This window comes from Vulpes lagopus, chromosome 2, assembly GCF_018345385.1.
Source record: "Vulpes lagopus strain Blue_001 chromosome 2, ASM1834538v1, whole genome shotgun sequence".
In the NCBI taxonomy this organism is placed as follows: domain Eukaryota; kingdom Metazoa; phylum Chordata; class Mammalia; order Carnivora; family Canidae; genus Vulpes; species Vulpes lagopus.
This window is the reverse complement of record NC_054825.1, coordinates 49,025,529-49,051,409: the sequence shown is the minus strand read 5'-3', so window position 1 is coordinate 49,051,409 and position 25,881 is coordinate 49,025,529. Positions and strand designations below refer to the sequence as shown.

Genomic DNA, 25,881 nt, shown 5'->3' with positions numbered 1-25,881 from the left:
ATAAATTATATCCAAAACAAAGCTGCTAAGGGTTTTTTGTTTTGTTTTGTTTTTTGTTGTTTTGTTTTTTTGTTTTTGTTTTTGTTTTTGTTTTTTTTTTTGGTGCTGAGGGTTAACAAATCCCCTAGTTATTTTACTGCTCTGTGTTCTCCAGATAACTTGTGTCTCTTCTCTCCACGGTGGAAAGCTCACATGACCGTGGACTGCCAGGAGCCTCTTCTGACTCGACTTTTGGTGACATCACCCTGGTAGATCAAAAAGGAGCGTAGTGGGAATATTTACACCACTGAAATTGGCAAATGCTCCCAAGAGGGCCTTTTTTTTTTCCTGGAAAACCAGTTAAACAGTTATCAGCACACCACTGCCTGTAACGTCAATCCCTCCCCCACTTCACTGCACTCCCCAAAGGGAGCTCTGTTCATTGCTTTTAGCTGTTTCCTTTTGCACTTATCCCCCGATTTCTTAATTGCATGCTTTCACCACCATGTCTAGATTTTTTTTTAAATCTTAGACATTGTATGTTGACTTCCCATTATGGAAGATAACGATCTGGCTCTCTTCAAGCTACACACACACACACACACACACACACACACACGCACACTTTCCCTACCTCTGTGCTCCCGGTATGTTATAGTATAACTCTTATTTCAATAAATATTCAGGATTTACGTTATTACAACTATGTAAATATTGTACATAAATCATTATCACTATGATTTACATTAGCTTTCTTTATACACCCTTTGTCCTGGAGTTAATCATGGCGTTTTTTTAATTGAGTTGATTTCTCCATAGAACAGTGGTTTTTCTGATATTTTTTTTTCTTAGTACTGGAACTTGTCTTTCAAACAAATGTTATGTGGTAACGTACGGTATAAAATCGGAAAAGCAGAGCTGCCAGGTTGAAAGGGGGGTTCTTCCCTTGAGGGCTACCATGTACAGTCAAGTAGGTTGTGCACTGCACAACTGTAGGGGTCACCATTCACATGAGCAACAATGTGATTTAGTCATGACAACCATAATTCCCCACCCTATTGGGGAATGCATCCATTGTGTAAGGCGAGGTCCACCTGGGAGTATACATTACATCGGGATCATTCTCAGCTTTAAAAAGACCTATTCCCTTCCCAATGCAGGGCTCTGACCTCACCCCATTCTGAATAGGTTCCAGGGATGTTGCTTAACCTGTCCATCCAGTGCATCACCCACACAGGCTGCTAGCCAGAAGCTGCTGCTAGCTGATGGCCACCTATTGACTGTTTCGATGCCCCTCACATGTGCCTGGGCTGGGCTGGGTGCCAAAAGCTTAATGCAGGCAGCTTTGCTCAGGGATCACTCAGATGTAGCCTTCGGGATCATATGGTGCTGTCAGAGAGTACGTGAGCTGTGGGAGCTGTCTGCCCTTAGAAGTCAGGGCTAGAGGAGGGGACTTGACCCAAAGAGCTGTGGGATTCCAAAAGCTCAGCCTTGAGGGTCACCCCTAGGCAGGAACCCCTGATTTGCCTTCAGCTGGGTAAACTTGGGCAAGTTGCTTAAGCTTTCTGGGCCTCAAGTTCCTCATACCTAAATCACAGGGTGTGTGAGAGTCAGAGAAAATAATGTGTAACCTTGACAAATGCCATGGTCACATGTGGCTCAATCTGCTTAGACTCTGATTTAAAGAAAGAGTCCAACAGCCCAAAAGTAATTGAAAAGATATCCCAGGGGCACCTGGGTGGCTCAGTGAGTGGTTGAGCATCTGCCTTTGGCTCAGGGCGTGATCCCGGGGATCCTGGGATCAAGTCCCACATCGGGCTCCCCTCAGGGCGTCTGCTTCTCCCTCTGCCTGTGTCTCTGCCTCTCTTTCTGTGTCTCTCATGAATAAATAAATAAAATCTAAAAAAATAAATAAACAGATATCCCAGTTCTAACTGCATCCCCCATAGAATGGCAAAGGGGACCCCTTCCTAACTGATGATGGTGTTCCCCAGATCTCCGTTGCCTCCATTCTGTAGTTTTCCCACGATGCACGTTGTCAGCCAAGCTCTCCTGAGTACACCTCCGATGCTGTTTTCCTCTCCCTCCTCCTCTGCCTCATGTCTCACCCTCTGTACCATTACCATTTGCTCTTGGGTCTGTTTCTTCGCTACCCATCTCACCATTGCTGTGTCACAAAAAAAAAAAAATCAGATGATCTGGAAATGAGCTGCTAGAGATGCGGGCAGGAAGTGGGTGGGGAGAGGTTACTGCAGGACACAGACTCTGAAATCACCCTGGCCCCATCATGCTGGCAAAGAGTAAAGCACATGAAGCAGAGGCTTTGCAAAAATTGATTCTCTTCTTTATTCACCAGTTGAAGGACCTAAAGGGGGGGGGGGGTGAGGTATGGCCTGCCCGAGATGCCTCTGATGACCTAACCACTAGGTCAGTGGGCAGTGACTGGGAAAATCCTGTTTCCTCCAATACCCCAAAATCTAATATTAAAAAGGCCTGAGGACGGAAACACAGCTTCTGGCTATAATTTTCCTTCCCTTCATTAAACATGGACTTCCCTGCCCTGTGTTCCTTGTTGCGTCTTTTGTGGAATCCATTCCCTTTGAAGGATGTCTCTCAGGTCATGTACTTAGCACGTAGCATATGTGCCAGGCTTGTAAGGAGCTGGATAATCAGAGACAAGAGACAGATCCCGTCCTCGGTTGCTCACAGATAGAAACAGGCCGCATTGCACCTGATGGTGCCTGTCATAGAAGGAGGCCTAGAATGCTAGGAGCACACAGAGGAGGAGCTCTTACCCCTTTGAGGGGTCAGGGAAGACCTCCTGGAGGAGCTGTTATTATCTAGTCTGTATGACAATAATACTACTGTGGTACACTGAGCGTTCACTGTGATGATAATTTGCACACGAAGCACTTTGCTAAGAGTTAGCTCATTCAGTCTTCACCAAAGGCTGAGAGGCAGGTGTTACTCTCCTGCTTTCAGAGATCAAGAAATTGAAGCTCATCGAACCTCACTGACTTTTACATGACCACGGAGCTAAAAGGGAGCAGAGCTGTGATTCAAACACAGGCCTCTGTGCCTCCAGAGACTACGCTTTGAGCCACGGGGCACTGTGCACAGGTGTTTAAGATGCACACTGAACACTTGGACCAGCCTAAGCAGGGATGCAAAGGTGGATACGACAGTGGTAGGTCCTCAAGGACCTTCCAGCCCAGAATAACGTCTCTTCTTCAGGGCCACCCTAGGACCATCCAACTAATCCCCATTTCTCTCTCTCTCTTTCTCCTTGGCAGACGGGCAGGATTGAACCCAACTACCCCAAGGTCTGTGGTCACCAGGGCAACGTGCTGGACATCAAGTGGAACCCATTCATTGACAACATCATCGCCTCGTGCTCAGAGGACACGTCGGTGAGCAGGAGGGGGGCTCCCCAAGGAGGGCAGACCCCCTGGGGGCTCCTCCCCACTTCCTCTTGGAGCCCTTCCTTCCTGAACGCCTCTTTTCCTCCCTTCTTTGCCCTTCTTCTACCAGCGTTGTTGTTGTCTTTCCAGCTAGCCCCAGGATGGGGAGGGAGTCGGGAAAAGGACTGAGAAAGTGAATCCGTGGAATATTTGGCAGATCTGGCGCCTCTAGTGTGATGTCTTTTGGAGGTGTTGATTTTGTAGGTGAGACTTAAAACACGAAGCTTAGGGAGGTGATTGAGCGCTCGTCTGTGGTCTCAGAAGAAGACCTTCCTCCCTGTCCGTATTTTCCTTCCTGGGTCCGGGAGGATGCGGCTGGAACTGGGGGCAGCTGTGGAGCGCAGTGGTCAGAGCACAGGGGCTGCGTGACCAGGGAGAGAGAGGGCAGGTGGAGGGGCGCGTCCTTCCCGAGGAGCGGAGAGGAGCGGAGAGCGCCAGCAACCACGGTGGGCGTGGCTCTGCCTGCGAGTGTTGGGCGACTGTCATCAACCTCAAGGGAGCAGACAGGCTGCAACTTGGAGCTCCTCCGCTCTCTCTAAGCCGGAGTGTAGTTCGTCCTCGGGGTCCCTGTGTGAGAAGGCCACTGCCACCCCCAGACCGCGGCCCGGGAAGGGTCACAGGCAGGGAGTCTGCTCGGGAGGGCTGCTAGCTGCACGGTCCACACGCCAGGTCTCGTCGCCAGGTCTCGTCGCGCCACAAATGCACAGGGCAGCCAGCTGGCAAGCAGGTGAGCAGTGACCAGCTTGGGGACAGGAAGGACACATGAGCCGGGGCTTCTGCCTCGGGTACTAACTCCCACCTGACGGCGGCGAGGGTGCAAGGGTCACTGACAGAGCCGGGCCTGCCTGCTTCTGGCTCAGCAGCACCTCGTTCCCCACCTGGGTGAGTCAGGTGCCTCTTACTCCAGGGGCCCGGCTAGTAAACCAGGGATATTCGGGAAAAGCACGAGGCCCAGCACCAACCGCACTAGCCGAGCGGCCCTCTTCCATTAGGCCCATGAGATCCCAGGACCACAGGGTGCCCGCCCCGCTCCCGGGGACTGGCCTGCCATCGGAGCTCAGCTGGGCCATCTCCCCGCCCGGGACTGAATCTCAGCAGCACCGCTGGCCAGCTGGGCGACCAGGGGCAGATTACTTACCCTCCCTGGGCCTCAGTGTCGCTCCCTTTGTGCAATGGCCGTGTTGAGATGTGCCTCTGGCGGTTGCTATGCGGGGGCAAGAGGGTCTGTGCCACTCACTGTGCCTGCGGGTCTCTGCCCTGCGCTGGAACCACCAGCAGTACAAGGGCAGGAGCATACACCGCTCACCAATGTGCCACACAGAACGAAGTCCCTGTAGCCACCGAGGTCAGGCCGAGGGCTGTGTGCACGGGGAGGGGAGATGCGTGTTGCCAGAAGTATCGGCGAGGAGTTAGAGAAGGCTGGACTCTGGAGAAGCTGGACTGGTGCAGAGAGGCGTTGGAGGAGGCCCCAGGGGAGAGGGCATGGGCCTGCGGGGAGGGTCTCAGTCCCCAGGCTGCTGTCACAAAACACCACGCTGGGGGGCTTATAAACAGCAGGCATTTATTGCTCACAGTTCTGGAAGCTAAAGTCCGGGAGCAGGTGCCAGAATGGTCTGGGAGGGCCTTCCTTTTGTCGCATGCCCGCGGGGTAGCAGGGGCTGGGGTCTCTGGAGGCTCTGTGATAAGGGCACTAATCCCATTCCTGAGGGTTCCACCCTCATGACCTAGTCACTACCCAGGGGCCCTGCCTCCTAATACCATCAGCTTAGAGGGTAGGATTTCAACATATGTAGGGGACCCTGTGCACCACGGGGATCAGGGAAGGGGAGCTCTCAGGCCAGAGGGAGGCGGTCACAGCTGGCTCCCCAGAGGAGTGTCCCCCCTTGACACACACACACCTCGAGCCACCAGCCCTGGGATGTGGCTCAGCCAAGAGGAGGGGAGCACCCAGGGGAGGACCGTGGCAGGCAGGGGTGAGAGATGAGGGAAAGGACACCAGGCCTGGGGGCCCGGCGAGGAGGACTGGCCCAGAGCATGAGCCAGAGAGAAGGAGATGAAGTCTTTGATCCAGAGGGGACCTAAGCTCCTGCTCCAGCCACCAGTCCAGCTGCCCATAAGCAGCAGCTTAGCCTGGTTGGTTCGCCACCTCTCCTGGGCCTCAAGGCCACTGGAGCTAACAGGCCCCCAGGGCCCAGTAACCCCCCTGGAGAAGGCCCCAAGGCCCAAGGTCACGCAGGGAGGCGGAGCACAGGCAGGGCACAGGCAGGGCCGGCACTCCTCAGCACCTCACCAGCCTTCCTAGGTTTACAGGTGAGGAAACTGAGGCCCAGGGCCACTGAGGGCTGGCCGTTGGGATCCACCACTCAATGTGTACATCACCGCGACTTCTCTGAGCAGGGTCCAGTGCCAGACGTGCAGGAGAGCACATGTGGGGCACACGGAGGGCACGGCGGGAGGCATCCTCCGCAGGTCCTCGGAGGAGGGCAGGTAAGGGGAAGGAGCCCGTAGCTCCGCAGGCCAGGTCAGGAGGCCTGTCCGCACCGCCGGGGCCATGCAGGCTGACCTTCCTGCCTCCCTCGAAGTGCCTCGAGGGGAAGCCACTGAGACACCCTCCCTCCAGGGTGGGAGGCCCAAATGGTCAACTTACTGCACATGGGACACCCAGAACCAGGCTTAGGGGGTCAGGCAGGAGACCTAAGTGCCAGGCTCTGTGCTACTCACGGGGCTCGGGGGGAGGAGAGTGGCTTTGAAGCGGGTCTGGCCCATGTCTCCAGGCGGGGCCCTCTGCTTCTCTCTCTGGACAGTCTGGGGACACTGAAAGGAGCCAAACAGCCCCCCTGCTCCCCAGCTCCTCTCCCATATCTCCCACCCCTGAAAAACCTCCAGGGAAAGCCATGCCTATGTCCCCGGCCCCCACCAGGGCATGAGGAGGGCCTTCAGAGTGGGAACCCAGCCCTCCAGGGCTCCAGGGGAACCTACCCAGACCCCTTCCCAATGCACTCCTGTCCTAAGGGAGCTGTAGGGCCATAACTCTCCCTGGCATCTGGTAGGATCCAGTTCTTTCCGCCGCTGGGTGATGTCACCTATTGTTGAGCGGCTGTGCTTTTTATAGCTTCTGCTGCAGCTAGGGAGGGTGGCTGGCAGCGGCAGGGAAGGGCTCCGTGGGCTTCCAGCCCTGTGCTCCGAGCCTTCCCAGAGGGCCGGCAGCTGCAGAGAAACGGAGAGGTTTCTGACATCTCAAGGAGAGGGGAAGAGGGAGGCAGGGCCCTCTCCCTGGTGGGCTGAGCTCAGCGATTTCCTCTGCTCCTTTATCCAAAGGCTGCCCTCCCACCCCACCCCCACTCTCAGAGAGGAGGGCCCTCCCCGAGGAGCCGGGAGTGGGATGGGGCAGGATGTCAGCCCTGCAGCAGCAGCCAGAAGCCACCCACCACCCTGCCCTTCTACACACGCACACACTATAGAACCATTACCTCTCGGAGCTGGAAGGGAACAGGGTGCCCCCTTCAGAGATTGCCGGACAGTGGCCCCACCAACACACCTGGCCCCGCAGAGCAAGGGGCAGCGCAGCTCTGTCCTTAAGCAGCCAGGCTCAGGCGGCCATAGGTTAGGGTCCACGTTTCCAGACGTGCGACCTTGAACCTTTACCTCTCTGGGCACAAGTTGCCCTCCTGTAAAACTGGAGATGGTGTTGGACTCTGCATCAGAACAAGATGAATGTACGAAGTTTCGCTTTGATTGTCTACTGCGAACCCCACGGCCCCTGGGGCAGCCAGAGAGCTGGAGTCAGAGACCCACGGCTCTCCCCACTTCATCTCACTCTTTGCTCATTGAGCCCCTAAGTAGACCTTCTATCACTGGTTTCCAAAAAAAGACTACGCTGCATGGGAATCTCATATCCGAGAGAGAAATCCCCGACCCCTTCCGAGCCAGATGGGTGATTTCTCGACTCCGCAGCTCACCACCAGCCAGAGCGACAGGGGGCCTGCTCCCGCCAAGTCGGGGGCTCACTCACTGCTAAACCTGCCGATGGCATGACAGCAAGACTTCTGGGCTTCTAGGATTCTTCCGTTGGCTCACGGATTCAAAACTATGTGCCAGACACTGTTCCTTGCACTGGAGGCAAAGGTCCTCAGACCTTAGGAGATCCGGTGCCCAATGGAGGAGTGGGCCACCCAGCAGGATGGCCTGGCACGTTGTCGGTGCCCCCGGAAGGGTGATGTCTGCATATGGGCACTGGCAGGCTGTTGCCTGTTTGGGGACAGATAAGCAGGACAAACCGTGACCTCTCCAAGGTGTCAGACCAATGCAGGGGTGAAGGTAGGCATTGGGCAGCCAGTAAGGTCAGGGCCCAGATTTGAATAGAGATTGTGAGACTGCAAAGCTCCCATTTTATTGGCCGGCTGCTCCCTCCCCAGGCACAGGACGCTCGGCTTTGTAGTTTTATTAAACATCCTTATCAGCTCTCTTGCTTGAGCCTTGTCTGCACGGTCTGCTGTCTCCCCCGCAAAACCATGAGCTGCTGAGACCAAGGATACCCTCCCCTGGCCCCGCAACTGGTATGTGTGACAGAGGCAGACACTGAGCGTATTTTGTTGGGTTGAATGTAACTGCCTTGAACGTGGCTCCAATCTGGGGACCTAAGAAGGGGCACAGTTGGCTTGCTAGGGGGAGCATTTTGCCATATTTCTCCACCTCTTCCTTCCAGAAATCTGGTTTGTCTGACCTATCGGGTTTCCTATTGAAGCAACCTCTGAGCAGATCCACAGTGCTCCTCCCACACCCATCCTCTCTGTGCTTTAGACAAATCCCTTGAATGCCAAGATGGTTGGAATTGCTTTTCCAGCTACCCAGGTCCACTGTGACCTCCAGCTCCTCCTCTGAGCTCCTACCACACTCGGTGCCTGGTGCCTACTGTTCGCTGTAGCCGTAGATTAAGCTGTAGCCGTAGATCAAGCAGAGCCAGTCTCTCCCCCCTCCCCCACGATACGCTCAATGATGTCAAAAGTGGAGAACTTCGGGAGATTAACTAGTATTGCCTCGATGCACAGGTGAGAAGACTGGGACAAGTGGCCATATCACATGGGGTTAAGGGAAGGTGCCCCTATCCCTTGCTGCAGGATATTTTTCATCCGGTCCCCCAAGCCCCACCTGGGACCCTACATCTCACAGTTATTGGTGAAAACAGCACCCTGGGCCTCCTGCTGCAGGTCTCGGCTCCCTGGCTCTTGGACCTAGTTCAGAGGCTGAACCTGGGCACAGGCAGAGCCGGCCCTCCCCATCCCCCCGGCTGACCCCTGGCTTCCTAGGCAGACCTGTCATCCTAACCAATCAGCTCATCTGGCTAGGAAGCCTGAGACCCACAAGGACGTGATGCTGAGTTTAGTTCAACCCACGCACCTCTGAGTGGTGCCCGTGTCTCTGTTCATCCTAGACCGGGAGCCTGAGCCTCAGAGCGGTTACCTGGCTTTCCCAGTCATCCTGGAAGTGAGTGGGTTTGGAGGCTGGCTGGACCCTCCCTTCCCAGCTTCCCTCGGGCCTCCACCTTCGCCTGGCTTGGGACACTACCCAGGGAGGCACCTCAGTTAGCTCCACACTCAGGAGTGAGGCTGCTGGGGAAAAGGGTTTTTCCTGAGACGCAAGCAGAGCATCCCGAGACCTTGGTGACTTAAAGGTGTGACACACGTGGCACCTCCTCTGCCACCTGCCAGCCTGCTCCACTCGGGTCAGGATGACCCACCTGCCCTGCCTGCTGTGCCCGAGCCCATGATCCCATGCACGCGGCTCGCTGCTCCTTTGTCCACCCCCTTCCCCCACCGCCCTCCCCACTCCCCGCAGCCTCTCCTTTCAAACATGGGCCCACATCCAGTCTTCTAGCCTTGCTCTTCCCAGACCCTCCCACCCTTGACTTGCTCCCCAAGACTGGATCAGTGCCCCTCCAGCTCTGTTCTCATGGTTCTCTGCCCTTCTCTGCCCCCCAAGTACTATTCAAGAGCTGGAGCTCAGCACAATCCCATTGACTAAAAGGAGTCTGGCTCATAGAGATGTGTGTGGAGTGAATAAGGCTGTAGTCTCTGTTTCAGAGATCTCTCTCAAAGTTCGGAGGCCACTTTCCTGCCTCAGTAAGCACTTCTGCACTGACTGCCTCAGTGTTCCCGTGTGTGCCTACTTGTCCGTTATCCTTAAGCTACAGTGCAAGGTGTCCAGAGACCACATCCTCGGCCTCCTTAAAAAAAAAAATGCTTTTTTTGTTTTGTTTTAAGATTTTATTTATTTATTCATGAAGACACAAAGAGGGGCAGAGACACAGGAAAGGGGGAGAACAGGCCCCCGGGGGAGCCGATGGGGACTCCATCCCAGGACCCTGGGATCACACCCTGAGCCACAGGCAGATGCTCAATGCTGAGCCACCCAGGCGCCCCAGAGATCAGAGCTCTTAGAAGGGTGTGTGAAGGGAAGCAGAGACAGGCTTTTACTGCATCACTCGCCCCAAGCTGCTTATGGTGTGAAGTGCACCCCGGAGCCTCCCCAAGCCTCGAGCCTCGGTCAGGCCCGCCCGCTGCACCGGCCTGGAGGTGCAGATCCGGGGAAGCCTGGGGCCACGGGAGGGGGCCGTCAGGGGCTCCCCAGGCCCTGCCCACCCAGCCACGACCCTCGGCGCTCCCTGCAGGTGCGCATCTGGGAGATCCCCGAGGGGGGCCTGAAGCGGAACATGACAGAGGCTCTCCTGGAGCTGCACGGGCACAGCAGGCGCGTGGGGCTGGTGGAGTGGCACCCCACTACCAACAACATCCTGTTCAGTGCAGGCTATGACTACAAGGTGAGCAGCCCGGCCGCACCTGCGGCCACAGCCAGCTTAGGGCAGGGGTGGGAGGGATCTTTACCGTTAGATCCTGAGCGTGTTCACCCACATTGTCCCTTCTATCTGTCCACTCATTCATTCATTCAGTCATTCATTCACTACCGAGGCCCGGGCATCTTCTGTGCGCCCTGTCATTCCTGGAGCCCACACAGGCTGCCTCTCCGGCTTCCCTGGCCCTTAAGGATTAGAAGAGAATGTCCACTCCATGCCCACACCCTCTCCCGGGGCCATTTCTTAAATCCAGATGTGGCTGCCACCCCCCTGGTAGGAGAAAGGAGCGACCAGAGTTGCTGGAGGGAAGAGAACGGGATGCCCCCAAAAGAGGTGTGCCAGCTAGGGGACCCCGGTCAGGAACATCAATCCTTCTTGCAAGGGGCAGAAACTGAGCCCAGGCCAGGGCTGGGATCTGCCGAGGGCTGGCGGATTCGTGCGACGGGGGCGTCGGTCTTTGATACAGAGTTTAATCTCCATCCTGCCTGCCAGCACACCCCGACCCTGCGTGGGGCGTCTCTTCCGGGGCCTTGGGGCGCAGCCCAGGGACAGAGGCCTCATGCCAAGCCACAGGCCTGACCTGCCTCTGTCACGCCCACCCTCGCAGGTCCTCATCTGGAACCTGGACGTGGGTGAGCCAGTGAAGATGATAGACTGCCACTCGGATGTGATCCTCTGCATGTCCTTCAACACGGATGGCAGCCTGCTCACCACCACGTGCAAGGACAAAAAGCTTCGAGTGATAGAGCCCCGCTCTGGCCGTGTCCTGCAGGTGAAGCCCCACAGCTTTTGAGGGGAGGGAAAGGGGTCAGGATCTGGGGCATGGCTTTCCATCAGGCTCAGAGGAAAAGGCGGGGCCAGCTCCCCTTCTCTCACGCACCTGGCCTGCACCTCCATCCACCAGCCCACGCCTTCTGGGTTCTTCTCCACTCACAGGGACCCTGCCTTAGTCTGGGCAGGGAGGGACCTAGGTATCCTTCTTATCCCCACGGTACCCCTCTCCCCAGATGGGATTCTTCTGGCCTGCTCTGGGGACAGAAATGGTGACACCCTTTAGCACACAAATCCCTGGGTGTTGCCCAAGCCCCATCGTGGGCACAAGAGAGGGGGCTTCGGACTGTCTGCCCAGCCACCAGCATGGGACAAGCGTGAAGGAAATGGCTCAGGGCACCAGTCCCAGGGACAGCTCCAAGTGGGGAGGTTGCTGGTGAATTTAGTTCCAGCTAGGTCTTTGAGTCTCCTGGGTCTTGACTGTGAGGAAGGGATCAGATGCCATTTGGGAGTAAGAAATTGACACTTCATGAACACCCACTGCGTGCCAGCCACCCAGCTAAGTGGGATGGAAAATTCGGATGCAATGTGAGGTTTGCCTCCTACACAAGAAAGGATTGATGCTTGGCCTGGTGGTGTTTATCTTGGAAGAGTCTGATGTTACAAGAGCAGAAAGTCATCGACTACTACCATCACTGATAATAACGCTCACAGTTATTCGCATCATTAGGATCCAGCAGCATTTATTCAGAGCTCACTGCGTGGTGCGCACTGTGCCCAGGGCTCTACATTGTCACTCACTGAATCCTCCTGCCAGCCTTCTAAGGTGGGCTACTCTTCCCACCTCACAGGGGGGAACTGAGCCCTGGAGAGGGTTCGAGATGGAAGTTATGGGCAGGGCTAGAATTCAGACCCAATCGGCCGGCCCCCAGAGCCCATGTTGAGCAGAGGAGATGGGCAGGAGCAGAGAACCCAAGCTCCACCTCACAGACGTGACACCGGCTGAGAGCTGGGAGTCCTCGGGCTACACTTGCTGGGCAAGACTAGAAGTGTCGCCAGCCAGGGTCTCTGTGCTGCTCCACCAGCCTCTGGTTTCTGACCTGATGCTAACTCATAATGGCAAAGGACTGTGGTGTGCTAGAGGGAAAAGGAAGAGTCAGGAGCCGAGAGGCAGGGGAAAGGAGGATGGAGGATGGAGGCAGGTTAGAAGGAGCCCTGGGGTGAAGCAAGGCGTGAGCACCCCATGCCCCTGAGCCTCATCCTCATCCTCAGAGATTCCCTCCAGGAGGTACTGTGGCAACACTTAGAAGAGATGCCCTGCTGAGAACACCTGGCACCTGGCACCTGGCACCCCTGACGTCAGCTTCCCTTTCCCGATCCCAGCCACCCGAGGGTCGGGTGGAGAAGCCTACTTTCCTGACCCTGGGACCCCATTGCTCCATGGCACCTGAGTTAGTTTCCTCTGGCAGCTGCAAGGAATTTCCACCAACAGTGGCTTACAACAACCCAGAGAGCTTCTCTCACAGTTCCAGAGGCCGGAAGTCCAAAATCAAGGCTGCACTCCCTCTGGAGGCTCTGGGAGAGAACCTTCCTCGCCTCTTCCAGCTTCTGATGGCTGCTTGGTTCCCTTGCTTGTGGCCATTATCACTCTGGTCTCTGCCTCTGGAGTCACCTCCTCTGTGTGTCCCTAGAGCCTCCCTTTCTCTTACCTCTTACAGGGATGCTCACGATGACCTTTAAGGCCCACTTGGATAATCCAGGGCAATTAAGGACCCCCCTTCACAGGTTCCAGAGTTTAAGGCATGGGCCTATCTTTGGGGGGCCCCATTCAGCCCACTATACTTCCCTAGCGTCCGGTGGCCCTGCCTTACTGGCTCTATCTGTCCCGCCAGGAGGCAAACTGCAAAAACCACAGAGTGAACCGAGTTGTGTTCCTGGGAAACATGAAGCGGCTTCTCACGACGGGGGTCTCCAGGTGGAACACGAGACAGATCGCCCTCTGGGACCAGGTCAGCCACAGGGAGGCCAGGTGGTGACACGGACGGGTTGTAGCTCTGGGGCTTTATTGGGGTCGTGGAGGGTAAGGTGCCTGTCCTGCCTGGGTGTAGGCTGATACGGCCTTGTGCCCGCAGGAGGACCTGTCCATGCCCCTGATCGAGGAGGAAATTGATGGGCTGTCAGGCCTCCTGTTCCCCTTCTACGACGCTGACACCCACATGCTCTACCTGGCTGGAAAGGTAGTAGAAGATGGGGGTGGGAAGCACTGGGGGCGCCTGTGGGAGACCCCCACCTCCATCGTGTCCCTGCTCCTGCCCTCCCTCCGAAGAAGAGCCAGACCAGTGGCTCTGGTCTTCCCCTCGGGCTCTCGTTCTCTTCCATCAAAACCTGCCCTCGACTCTGACATTCATTCCTGCTGAGGTGCCAGTGACTGAAAGTTACTTCCGAGGTGCACTGGGGCGGGGTTTACACCTGAATAAGGATCAGAGCCTGAAGTCTAGAGGACAGCGACTAATCCTGGTATTTGAGGCACCTGCCGGGTGCTCTTTGGCAAAGATGGCCTTGTTTATCAGAAATGTTGTCTACACACACACACACACACCACCCCGACCTCCCCCACCTCCCCCACTCCCCCCACCCCCACCCCAGTCAGCCGGCCATGGGTCTAGAGGCCAGGTCTCCACCCGAGGCACAGCAGCAGCTTTCTTCTGCAGGCCCCCAGGACCACCTCCCACTTTCCTTACCTCCCTCCCTCTCCCCCTGCCCCCAGGGAGATGGAAACATCCGGTACTACGAGATCAGCACTGAGAAGCCCTTCCTGAGTTACCTCATGGAGTTCCGCTCCCCAGCTCCGCAGAAAGGCCTAGGTAAGGGGGGGAGGGGGTTCAGAGGCTTCCAGAGGGGTCTAGAGGTTTCCATGGCTGTTAGGCTATAGAATGAGAGACTGGGCATTTGGCTCATGGGTCACCCCTGCCTGCTTTTACATGAAAAATCAGGCTTGGACTCCTGGGCCATCAGAATAGAACCAGCAGCTGCTGGACCTGAGCGGGTCACCTAGGCCTTCAGCAGCCTGTCACCCCCCACCAGATGGACTGCCATCCCGTGACCCCCAGACTCCCCAGCCTCTAGGCAAATCCTGCAGAAGGCCCAGGATTGATAGAGCAGAGTGAGTCAGGGCAAGGGTGAGAGCTCTGCACACCCCACATGCTACCACCACTGAAGTCTTCCAGCAAAACTTTCGTTCCAAACAACCGGCACTGGGATTGCCTATCATTCAGCAATCCCTGCTTGGGGTCAGAGTCACCCATTTGGAAGGAGTTTCTTCCAGGGGCTCCACTCCCCGTTACCTTGGAGCCCAAGTCTGGCTTGTTCCCCCTGGTTATCTGACGTTATGGGTATGGCCTTAGAGCCAGCCTGCAGGTCAAGTGTGCTGGAAGGGCCCAAGAGCCCACCTCAGTGACTCATAGCAGGATGGCGGCCCAGGGCTATGCCTGAGGTCCCAAGGACCATCCCATTGACTTCAGCCATCCCGAACTCTGGCATCTCCTCCTCACTGTCACCTCGTCATCGGGTAGGATGAAAAGCAGCCTGGACTTTAGGGGCAGACCTAGGTTTACATTCTGACTCAAATGTATACCTCACCCTTCTGAAGCTCAGTTTCCCCATCTGTAAAATAGGGAAAAATCAAAACCGAGTTTTGGGTAAATCTGTTGTAAAGCTTAGCTAGAGGCTGCGTGTACAAAGCCCCTGGCAGAGCACCCAGTTCTCCTGCTCTGTCACATAGTCATTCAACAAACACTGAGCCCCTGGACTCAGTGGTGAATAATACAGAACCAAGCTTTATCCTTGTGGGGCTCACATTCCACTAAAGGGAGACAGACAGTAAACAATAAGGAAGGAAAATATTGGATGGTGGTAAGTTCTAGGCAGAGAATCAAATAAGGCAATAGGGACACCTGGGTGGCTCAGCGACTGAGTATCTGCCTTCGGCTCAGGGCGTGATCCCGGGGTTCTGGGATCGAGTCCTACATCGGGCTCCTTGTGTGAAGCCTGCTTCTCCCTCTGCCTGTGTCTCTGCCTCTCTCTCTGTGTCTCTCATGCATAAATAAATAAAATCTTAAAAAAAAAGCAACAGAATAGAGAGCGGCTGGGGGCTCTTTGGGACAAGGAGTCAGGGAAGTCCTCGCTGTGGAGGTGATCTGAAAGATCTGAAAGGCAGGAAGGGGGAAGAGTAGGACCAGCAGGAGGAACAGTCAGTGCAAAGTTCCCATGGCAAGAATGAGCCTGGCGTGTTCTAGAAACAGAACAGATGTAGTGTGACTACGCATAGACTCTGTCATGTAGCAGAAGATAGGGAGAGGATTAGGACATGAATCTGGAGCTGAGGGCAGGGGCCAGATGCCATGGGATGGATTAGAAGGATATATTTGTGAGAGGTCTCCAGAGAAACAGAAATATATATGTGTGTGTGTATATATATATATATCTCAATTTATAAGGAACCGGCTCACACTATTGTGGAGACTGAGAAGTCCCATGATCTTGATCTGCTGGCTTCCTGGAGACCCAGGAAAGCTGATTGTCAGCCCAAGTCTAAAGACCTGAGAACCAGAGGAGCTGATGGTGTGAATCCCAGTCTTAGGGCAGAAGATGACATGAGTTGTCCTACCTCAAACAGTGAGGCAGGAAAAAAAAGGAGTGACTTCCTCCTTCCTCTGCCTTTTGTTCTGTTCAGACCCTCAACAGATTGGATGATGCTCATCCACACTGGGGAGGGCTACCTTCTTTCCTGAGCCCACTGACACAGTTAACCTTCACACAAGGGAAGGAGTTTGGGTTTTACTGGGAACCCACTGGAGGGTTTCCTTGTCTTAGGGGGGTGGGAGCTGGGACAGCGTAGTGTGATCTGAAATGTTAGTCTAAGATTGCTCTGGCTTCTGTAGGGAGAACGGAGTTTGAAAGAACAGGAGGGAGGCTGAGGGACCAGTCTGGAGGCCACTGTGGGCTTCTAGCCAAAAAAGGATGGTAACAGAAGAAATGGCAGGAAGATGGCGAAATGAGTCCAGGTGTTGAGGAAGAGGGAGGAACCAAGAAGAGCTGTTTCTCCTCTTCCCCTCACCTGTGGCCACTGTGGAGCATCTGCCATGAGCCAGGCACTTTTCATAGGTTCAGAGTGGCTAAGTAACTCACCCCAAGCAGGTCACATAGATCCTAAGTGGCAGAGCCAGAATTCAAAACCAGGTGTGCTAGCTCTAAATCCCACTGGGGTATCATTACAGTACTTCCCTCCAGCTCCTAGAATTTCTTTATCTGGAAGAGCAGCCTTCCACTCCAGTCAAGGAGAGCTGGAACTTTAACTCAAATCCACATCCTGGAAAAAAAAAAAAGAAAAAACTAACATTATCTGTGCTCAAGATGATGCCAGGCAGTCAACGAGCACCTTCTCGCTCAGTGCCCTGACCGACCATCTTGTGAAGGGTCATACTGTCTGCCTCTAACCAGCCAGGAAGCTGAAGCTTAGAAAGGCAGTGATTTGCCCTAGACGTCCCAGCCAGAAGGAGGGGCAGAGTCAGACTCAGAAGCAGGTGTATCTGACCCCAAAGTTTGCATTCCTAACCCTACCCCACACGTTTTCCTCAATAGGGGCTTAGTAGACATCACTATTAGAAACATGGTAGCTAGGGCATGCGTGTAGGTAGTGCATGCACGCACACATATGCATGCACGCATATCAGCCAGATATATGGCTGAACGGCAATCTCAGGCTCCGGGGTGCATGGAGAAATGTTTCTCTCTCCTTCATCCTCTCTGAGAACCAGAAACACAGAGGGTTAGGGAAGCTTGTTTATTTTAGAGAGTGAAAGACTCAGTGGCCCTGCCCTAGCCATACTCTGTGACCTGGGGCAAGCCCCTTCCCCTAAACCAGCAGGAGTCTCATCCCTCGAAAGAATGGAAGAGACTCAAATATTTCAATAGCCCCTTCCCTTACAAAAGGCCCCAGTTCTAAAGCTTGCACTTGGTGAAGCGGGTCCGGCTCAAGGGGTTTCTCTGAGCCGCTGCTCCCCAGAGACGGAGCCTAACTCAAGAAGCCCCTGCGATGCCCTGTGCATAGATCATTGCCTCCTAAGTGCTCAAGGACATGCTTGGCCAAGGACATCGGGGAGGAGGGGCGCTGACGGGGGGCACCCAGGACCCCATGGAGTTGCGTGTGCCTGTCCACAGGGGTCATGCCCAAGCACGGGCTGGACGTGTCGGCCTGCGAGGTGTTCCGCTTCTATAAGCTGGTGACTCTCAAGGGCTTGATCGAGCCCATCTCCATGATCGTGCCCCGGAGGGTGAGTGGGGTTGCGCTGGGCTCCAAAGGGACCCCCCGTATTGAATCTTAGGGGGCTCACCACAGACTGTAAGCCGGAGGAGCCCAGAAGAAGAAGGTCCTGTGGACTGGGGCCTTCAGGCCCAATTTGGGTGTGGGGAGGGGATTGTGAAGATGGGGGCCACTCTGGGGGAGGACAGTCTGGCTTGCTGACGAATGCAGGGTGGGGATCCCACGCGGGAGATGCCTGAGTGCTCAGGCTTAGAGACAGGACAGCGGGAGCACGGGGGGAGGCCAGCAAGGAGGGGCCGGTGAGAGCAGGGGTCGCCTCAGTGGCCCCCATCTGTCCACTCCTCTGCTCCCCCCACTGCAGTCGGATTCCTACCAGGAAGACATCTACCCCATGACGCCGGGCACGGAGCCAGCTCTGACCCCTGATGAATGGCTGGGGGGCATGAACCGAGGTACCGCGGGGGTGGGCTCCCCAGAAGAGGCTTCGAGACCGCAGCTTTTGCCTTCACTCTGGTTCGCCCATTGCCCCTTGCACAGCCTCCTGCCTGATGCCCCCCCACTCAGCCAGCTGTCAAGCGTGGCGTGAATGAAAGATGCCACCACTTGACACGCCACCAGACCATCCGCGTGAACGTTTCCCTTGCCTTTCCTAGATCCCGTGCTGATGTCTTTGAAGGAAGGCTACAAGAAGTCCTCAAAAATGGTATTTAAGGCTCCCATCAAAGAAAAGAAGAGTGTTGTGGTCAATGGAATAGATTTATTAGAAAACGTCCCGCCCAGGACAGAGAACGAGGTAAGGAATATAAGTTATTACCTCCACGGGTCCTGGAAGAGCGAGACCTTCACATTTCAATTATGGGCTTCGGGCCTGTAAGCCGGCTCCATCTGGGGCATTTTTCTTTCTGTGACAAATACCCTAAGTAGCCTGCTATTGGCTTCCATTGCCTCTGATCCCAATAAATAGGGGCTGGGATGCGATAGCGAGATCGACCCCCTCACCCCCGCCGTGGCACTCACTGGTCCCCACGGTTCCGTGCCCCATCTCCGAATGTGCCTGTCGTTTGCTGCTATGGGAGTTATAAATCCCCGGCTAGCCAGCGGAAAGCCTGGCCTGCTGCCTTCCTCCCTGGTGTTGTGACAGCCACGGGGGCTGACAGTTTGGGGGGAAGAGGCTGTGTTTCCAAAAGTGCTTTGCACCATGGGAGCAGCTCATTCAGGGGCAACCATAGCTGGATCATATCCAGGCCCCCTGGAGGCTTCCCCTTCCAACTGTACCCCGAGGCCCTGGTGCCAATACCAGGGGCTGAGATTCAGCACAGCCAGGGTTCACAGATGCCTGCCCTGTGCCCGGCTGGATGCAGCAGCACTAGAGAGGGACCCACCCGCATCTGAATCCTGGCTCTGCCATTTCCCAGCAATGCCCAGGCAAGCTTCCTGATCTTTCTCATGGTAAAGTGGGGATAGGAGATAACATGTGGGAATAACACAAGGTATTTCCTGAGGATCTAGCACCCTTCCTGGCCCATAGGAAGTGCTCAGTGAGGCTCACTGTATTAGTTGTCTATTACTGTGTAAAACATCTCCCCAAACTTAGTGACTTAAACCCCCAAATATTTATATCTCATAGTGTCTCAGAATGGATGCCCATGGTTCACAGTTTCTCATGAGACCTTGTAGTTAAACTGTCTGCTGGGCTGCAGCCACATCTGAAGGCTCACCCGGGGAAGGATCTGCTTCCAAATTTGCTTACACTGTGGTTGCTGGAAGGACTCCTTTCCTCACAGGTTATTGGGCTGAGGTCTCAGTTACTCATGGACTATCAGCCGGAGGCCTCCCACAGGTCCTTCTTACCCTATGGACCTCTCCATAGGGCAGCTCCCAACACGGCAGCTGGCACCCCTCAGAGGGAGCAAGAGAAGGTGTCTGGGATGGAAGTCACAGTCTTTTTGTAACCTAACCTTGGAAATGACATCTCATCAGTTCTGCCATAGTGTATTTATTTGAAGCAAGTTACTAGGTCCAGTCCACCTGAGGGGAGGGAATAACATAGGGGCCACCTTAAAGGTTTCTTGTCACACCAACTTAGCCTTGTCACTGTCAGTCCTAAAAAGAAGACTATTCCTGACCTCTGGGACCTCCCAGTCTTAAAGGGAAATTTGAATGGTAAACTGACCATAGCTATAAGATATATTTAGTACCATTATAGAGGGATGTTCAGATGTCGTGGATTGGGTGGGATCAGGGAATAAAAGAGATTTGCTTCAAAATAATCCCTGACAGAGGTGGTGTAGGTGAAGTGAGGAGGAGTACAGCTAAAGGCAAGAATGGTCGTGTTATTTCTTGAAGCTGGTTGATGAGTACTTGAAGGTTCATAGTGCTAATCTTTCTACTTTTGTATATATTCAGCCTTTCCCATTTTTCAAAAAAAAAAGCTTTTGTTAAAAGCACCTTGAGAAAGTATAAGGCACTGAGTTGCTGGGATCGCCCATGTGCACCATATAAAGAGCCTGAGCTCAGTTCTAGTACCCAGTGTGGGGGAGGCAGGGTTGAGCAGTAGTGAAATCAAGTAACATTTAGTTACAACTTGTTTATATGAACCAACTGAAGACTCGGAGGGAAATTTTCAAGGGTCTCTGAGCAGGCAACACAATCTGTCTGCACCATAAAACTTAGATCCTGTCTTATTGCAAAGACAGGATTGCACCTGTCTTATTGCAAAGAAATCCACTCAGAGCCTATTGACTCTGGGTTTACCTACAATTTTAACCATTGCCCAATTGGGAGCAACCAATTAGAAATTGGGCTATAAATGGTGAACATGGGGTGCCTGGGTGGCTCAGTGGTTGAATGTCTGCCTTTGGCTCAGGGCATGATCCTGGAGTCCTGGGATCAAATCCCACATCCGGCTCCATGAGGAGCCTGCTTCTGCCTCTGCCTCTCTCTGTGTCTCTCAGGAATTGATAAATAAAACCATAAATAAATAAATAAATAAATAAATAAATAAATAAATGGTGGACACATTGGTCTAAATGTGAAGAGAAACTGGCAGCTTGGCACAAGAGAAGAGACTTCCACAACTCTGAATTTTACTAAAACTCAGTCCATTATACACTTAATATGAATGAAATTTATAGTATGTGAATTACACCTCAACAAAGCTGCTTTTTTTGTTGTTGTTGTTGTTGTTTTGTTTGTTTGTTTTTAACAAAAGCTGACCAAAAGATCATGCAAAGGAATTTCAAGAACCTGGAAGCCACAGGAGTGCGTGGAATCATTTAGTGCAGGGGCAAATAGCACATTATCCCACCAAAAAGGTGTAACCAGTCCTGATTTGTTGGTTAAAAAAAAAAAAAAGTCAGTTAAAGAGAGGATAATAAAAATGATAGAGACAGTCTTTAAGCCATTTATTCTCACTTAACCCATTAGGTAAATAGTGCTCGCTTTGGCAGCATATACACTAATACATTTAAATAAATAAATGAATAACTAAAGGGCATGTGGGTGGCTCAGTCAGCTGAGTATCTGCCTTCATTCAGTTCAGATCAGGGTCCCAGAGTCCTAGGATCGAGCCCCACATCGGGCTCACTGCTCAGTGGGCAGTCTGCTTCTCACTCTCCCTCCGCCCCTCCCCATGCTCATGCTTCCTCCCCCTCTCTCAGATAAATAAAATAAAATAAGACAAGACAAGATAAAATCAATCAAGCCTATTTTGATGCAGGACCAAGACTTTTCTTTGAGGAGATTCCTGGTTGAGAATCTGCTGTGTCCTTCACGAATAACTCATGTTTTCGCTGCAAATCGCAGTTTCAGTTTCTTCTAGGTAGAACAGGAACTTCAATCGGAAAACAAACCTCGAGTGTTTTCAGAGTTTTCCCCAGCTTTTTCTCATTTAAGACAGGCGTATTAAAAAAAAAAAAAAAAAAAAAAGACAGGCGTATTGAGGTATAATTTCCCTGTGGTAAAAATTCATCCTTTGGAGTGTCCAGTTCCATGAGTTTTGACAAACCCAAAGCAGCCATATCACCACTATGGGACAATCAAGATATAACATATAAAGATCCCGATCTTTTATGTATGTACTCAGGGGCAGCGTGGTTAGCATCACCTTTACCTGATGCAGTCACCTTAGTTTTCATGGGAACAGCACCTCTCTTTTCGAACTATTTCATCAATGTCTCGCCTGTATCATACAATTACAAGAACAAATGCAGCTCACACACACACGTGTGTGTCAGGAACCTTGTGGCCGGGGCTGCACGTGGCACACGGGGCTCAGTGTCTTGTGGGCCCCTGCAGTCTGCTTTCTGGTTAATCCAGGTTGCTCTGTAAGGGAAGGGCTGCCAGACACCTGCCCTTGCCCCTGCACACCGCAGACCTTGGCCTGGGATACTCACCTGTCAGCAGAAAAGCTGGCTTCCACTCCGTACCCTGAGCTTCCTTAAGAAAAACAAAGATACTGGGGCGCCTGGGTGGTTCAGCGGTTGAGCATCTGCCTTTGGGTCAGGGCGTGATCCTGGGGTCCTGGGATCGAGCCCCGTATCAGGCTCCCTGCATGGAGCCTGCTTCTCCCTCTGCCTGTGTCTCTGCCTCTCTCTCTCATGAATAAACAAATAATCTTTAGGGGATCCCTGGGTGGCTTAGCGGTTTGGCACCTGCCTTTGGTCCAGGGCGTGGTCCTGGGATCTGGGATCGAGTCTCGTGTCGGGCTCCTGGCATGGAGCCTGCTTCTCCCTCTACCTGTGTCTCTGCCTCTCTCTCTCTCTCTCTATGTCTATCGTGAATAAATAAATAAAATCTTTAAAAAAAAAAACAAATAAAATCTAGAAAGAAAGAAGAAAGAAAGAAAGAAAGAAAGAAAGAAAGAAAGAAAGAAAGAAAGAAAGAAAGAAAGAAACTGAACATTTTAGAAAGGTTCCCATTCCGAATGGTAAATGAGAGCATTGTGTCTGCATCCCTAAAAGGGTGATCTTGGGGTATTTAGGGACGGAGGCAGTGTGGACTCCTCCTGCCTCCCAGGGCAAGTAGGAGCCGCGAGCTGGGTCTGCAGAAGGGCCCGCGGCAGGGACAGAAGCCTCTGGGGACACTAAAGCGGAGGCAGGGAAAAGGAGAAAAAATAAGTGAGAAATATCAGAAAGGGAGACAGAACATGAAAGACTCCTAACTCTAGGAAAGGAACTAGGGGTGGTGGAAGGGGAGGAGGGCGGGGAGTGCGGGTGACTGGGTGGAGGGCACTGAGGGGGGCAGCGCACACCTTCATGCATGAAGATTTTTGCTTATATTGGATTTTCAGAGTGATATTACTAGGTCAAGGAATACGGGATGAGCACTGGGTGTTATTCTGTATGTTGGCAAATTGAACACCAATAAAAAATAAATTTATCAAAAAAAAAGAACTAAAAAAAGAAATAAAAAGCATCAATGTTTCTGAAAGTCAAAAAATAAATAAATAAAGCGGAGGCAGAGGGAGGCCGCTCCGGGGGCTGGGGGGGGGGCGGTCAGGGGTGCGCAGGGGCGCGGTCTCACCTGCTCTCCATCCTCCCCAGCTCCTCCGAATGTTCTTCCGGCAGCAGGACGAGATCCGGAGGTTGAAAGAGGAGCTGGCCCAGAAGGACATCCGCATTCGGCAGCTGCAGCTGGAGCTCAAGAACCTGCGCAACAACCCCAAGAACTGCTAGCTGGGGGCGCGGGGCCTCCGTGCCATCTCTCCGCGGTCCCTCCGCGCCCCTCACTTCCCCCTCCCCGGCGCCCCCAGAGACAGAGCCGGGACTGGAGCGGGGGACACCTGGGGGCCCCACCTGCCGCCTCGGGGACTGGGAGCTGACCTTGACCTCTCGACCTCACGCTAAGAAAGTCCCCAGCCTCTCCTGGAGACCCCCCTCCGCTGAAGGCCCCCCTCTTTCCCTGCCACCCCGGAGGAGCCTCGGAGGGACAAAGACCACGGACTCCCCAGCGAGTGCCCTCAGGGGACCAGGGAGCAGAAGGGGAAGCCAGGACCCCAGCGGATGGAGACCTTGAACTCTTGCCCCTGCCAGGGGGCTGCGGGGGCATCCGGGCACTCGGGCCTGCAGGACCGGGCAGTGAGGCCTGACACAGGCCTGGGCTGCTCCCCTCCCCTCAGCGCCCCCCTTCCCTGGCAGCTCCGCAAGCCTGACTCACCTGACAAGGGTTGCAAGCAGCCCAGCTCCTGTCTCTTGCCCCCTCTCTCTTGTCTTCAGGGAATTAAAAGGATTGCTCACCAAGGCCATAATGACCCCTTGCCTTCCCATGATTGTCTTCAAAGCTCTTGGAACACCCCTTCCCCCCTCTCCCCATCCCCCGTTTAATTTGTGAGGTAGGCAGGGTAGGGAATAGTGTCCCCATTTTACAAAGGACAGAACCAAGGATTGCAATGGGGAAGTGACTTACTAAGTCACCCAGAAGGTTAACAGTTGACCCAGGACCAGGACCCAGCGTGTCCAGACTGCCGGCCAGGGCCCCTCCCACTGCATGGAGATGCCAATCCCAGGGAAGGGGGGGCCTCCCCAGTGCCCAAGTCTCTGTGGGGAATGAGAACTGGAATCCACTGCAACCATCTGCCCAACACCAGTAGTGCCAACGTGTCACACTGCCCAGTTGAGGCCCTTCCCACTCAGTGCCCCTGTACCCTCCTGGCCCCCACCCTCTGCTCTCACTCCCCGGGGGACTCCCTCAGATGAGGCCCCTTCCTCCTGGAAGCAGAGGCTGAGGAGGGTGGAGCCCGGCCCTGGGGAAGGCAGAGCCGGGGTCTGATCGCTTCGAGGGATGCTCTGTGCGCGTCTCTCGCCACTTCCGTCTCAGCCACTTTCAGCCTTACACTTACTTGTAGAACGACCGCAGCCCCTCACTCCGTATAGCACTTTAAAGTTTACATGGTTCTTTGACCCGTAGGATCTCATTTGAGCCTCATATCTGCTCCAAGAGGTAGGGAGCACTCTCTCTATTTTGCAGACCAGGAAACCGGAAGTGGCCCAAGGCCACAGGACTCTTTGAGACGCCATATTTCATTTGGTCTTCTACACGTTTTCTTTTTTGTTTCCTTCATTCCCCATGACACACAGAATCTATAAACACTGCTATCAGAAAAGTCACAGTCCGGGGGTGAGATCTGGCCTGGGGGTCAAGAAATGGGTGTCCACTCCTCTCTCATTAGCTAGGATCTACTAGACGCATTATGCCCTACACCTGCTCTTCCCATGTGGCCACCCTGCAGCACATCCATCCACAGAGGCTGGGGCTCCTGAAGCCCCTCCAGGTAACCTGGGTGGAGAAAGCCCCCACCCCTCAGGCTTTTCCTCCAAGAGCCCTCCACCCTCTCAGCCAGCTAATGTGGGGCCTCATGGCCCTCCACCCCCTGCAGCTAGACAGTGTCAGCTCTCATCTCCTCCTCACACTTCTTGACCTTTTTTTTCTTCCCCATTGACCGTTGTGGTCTTCTGTGATTATTTATGCTGCCTCCCAAGGATAGAACTGAAATAAAATCGTTTTCAACTTATCAAACCTGGGCATGACCATCTCATTTAACCCCGGTGGCTGTTGCTCTTGGTCACCACGGTATCCTGATGGTCAACTTCCCAGACACAACCCTTGCCTTTCTGGAACAACAAACCGTGTCTGTATCGATAGACATAATTTCACACTCTGTTCATCGACGGCGAGGCTTCTGAACCAGCACCACTGACATTTGGGGCCAGATAATTCTTTGCTCTGAGGACTGTCCTGTCCTCTGCTGATCAGATGCCATAGCAACCCCTACCCAGTTGTGATAAATAAAAATGTCTCCAGGTATCACTCAGTGTCCCCTAGGATGTGAAAATTGCCCCCAGTGAGAACCCCTGTTCTTCAGGGGTTCAGTAAGCATCTGCTCTGTATCCAGCCCTGGCGTGGGTCTGGGGGACACCAGTGTCTTACACTGGAGTGATGCTTTGTTGTTTCCACATACTTGACTCTTTTGATCTTTAGAGCAGCACTAGATGCTATGTGTTAATATTATTTCCATTTTCAAGGAGAGCAGTCAGATCCCGAGCAATGACATGCTCAAGGTCACTTAGCTGGTATAGTGGGGAAGACACATAAGGATGTAGATCTTCCAAGCCCAGAGCTGGAGGAGGTATATGCTCCCAGTCCCCTGGTCAGGATCAGTGCTGGGCGAGTGTGGTCTGAGAAGAGGCCTGGGGCCCATCATGAGACCAGGGATGTTGGGGAGACACTCGCTCTTACCACGCCAGGGTTGTCATGGAGCAGACTTGTCAGGCTACAAAGTGGACAGGTGTGTAGCAAGGTGGACACCACAGGAAATTCAGAATAGCCAGAGGAAAGCAAGGAGAGTCTTAGAAAAGAGGGCTAGAGAAGAAATGGCAAAGGGCTGTAGAGGAGCATTGGGCAGGACGCCGGAGATGGGAGGGGTGGTCCGAGCCCAGTTCTGCTTCTGGCTGTGTGACACTGAGTAATTCGCTGCTCCTCTCTGGACCTCACTTTCTCCT

At 53.8% G+C, this 25,881-nt stretch overlaps 1 protein-coding gene across 3 annotated transcripts in view; it reads left to right on the top strand.

Moving 5' to 3' along the window:
- The window catches only part of CORO2B (coronin 2B), a 130,117-nt gene extending 105,224 nt beyond the window's left edge, over nt 1-24,893 (top strand). For all 3 annotated transcript variants that reach the window (XM_041744220.1, XM_041744221.1, XM_041744222.1), the window contains exons 3-12: nt 3,273-3,389; nt 10,108-10,257; nt 10,898-11,062; nt 12,954-13,070; nt 13,194-13,298; nt 13,829-13,925; nt 17,281-17,393; nt 17,745-17,835; nt 18,037-18,176; nt 22,927-24,893. In XM_041744220.1, coding sequence (XP_041600154.1) covers nt 3,273-3,389; nt 10,108-10,257; nt 10,898-11,062; nt 12,954-13,070; nt 13,194-13,298; nt 13,829-13,925; nt 17,281-17,393; nt 17,745-17,835; nt 18,037-18,176; nt 22,927-23,058 — 1,227 coding nt within the window. In that variant the 3' untranslated portion in view covers nt 23,059-24,893. The remainder of the gene's footprint in view (nt 1-3,272; nt 3,390-10,107; nt 10,258-10,897; nt 11,063-12,953; nt 13,071-13,193; nt 13,299-13,828; nt 13,926-17,280; nt 17,394-17,744; nt 17,836-18,036; nt 18,177-22,926) is intronic.
- The last annotated feature ends 988 nt before the right edge of the window (nt 24,894-25,881 follow it).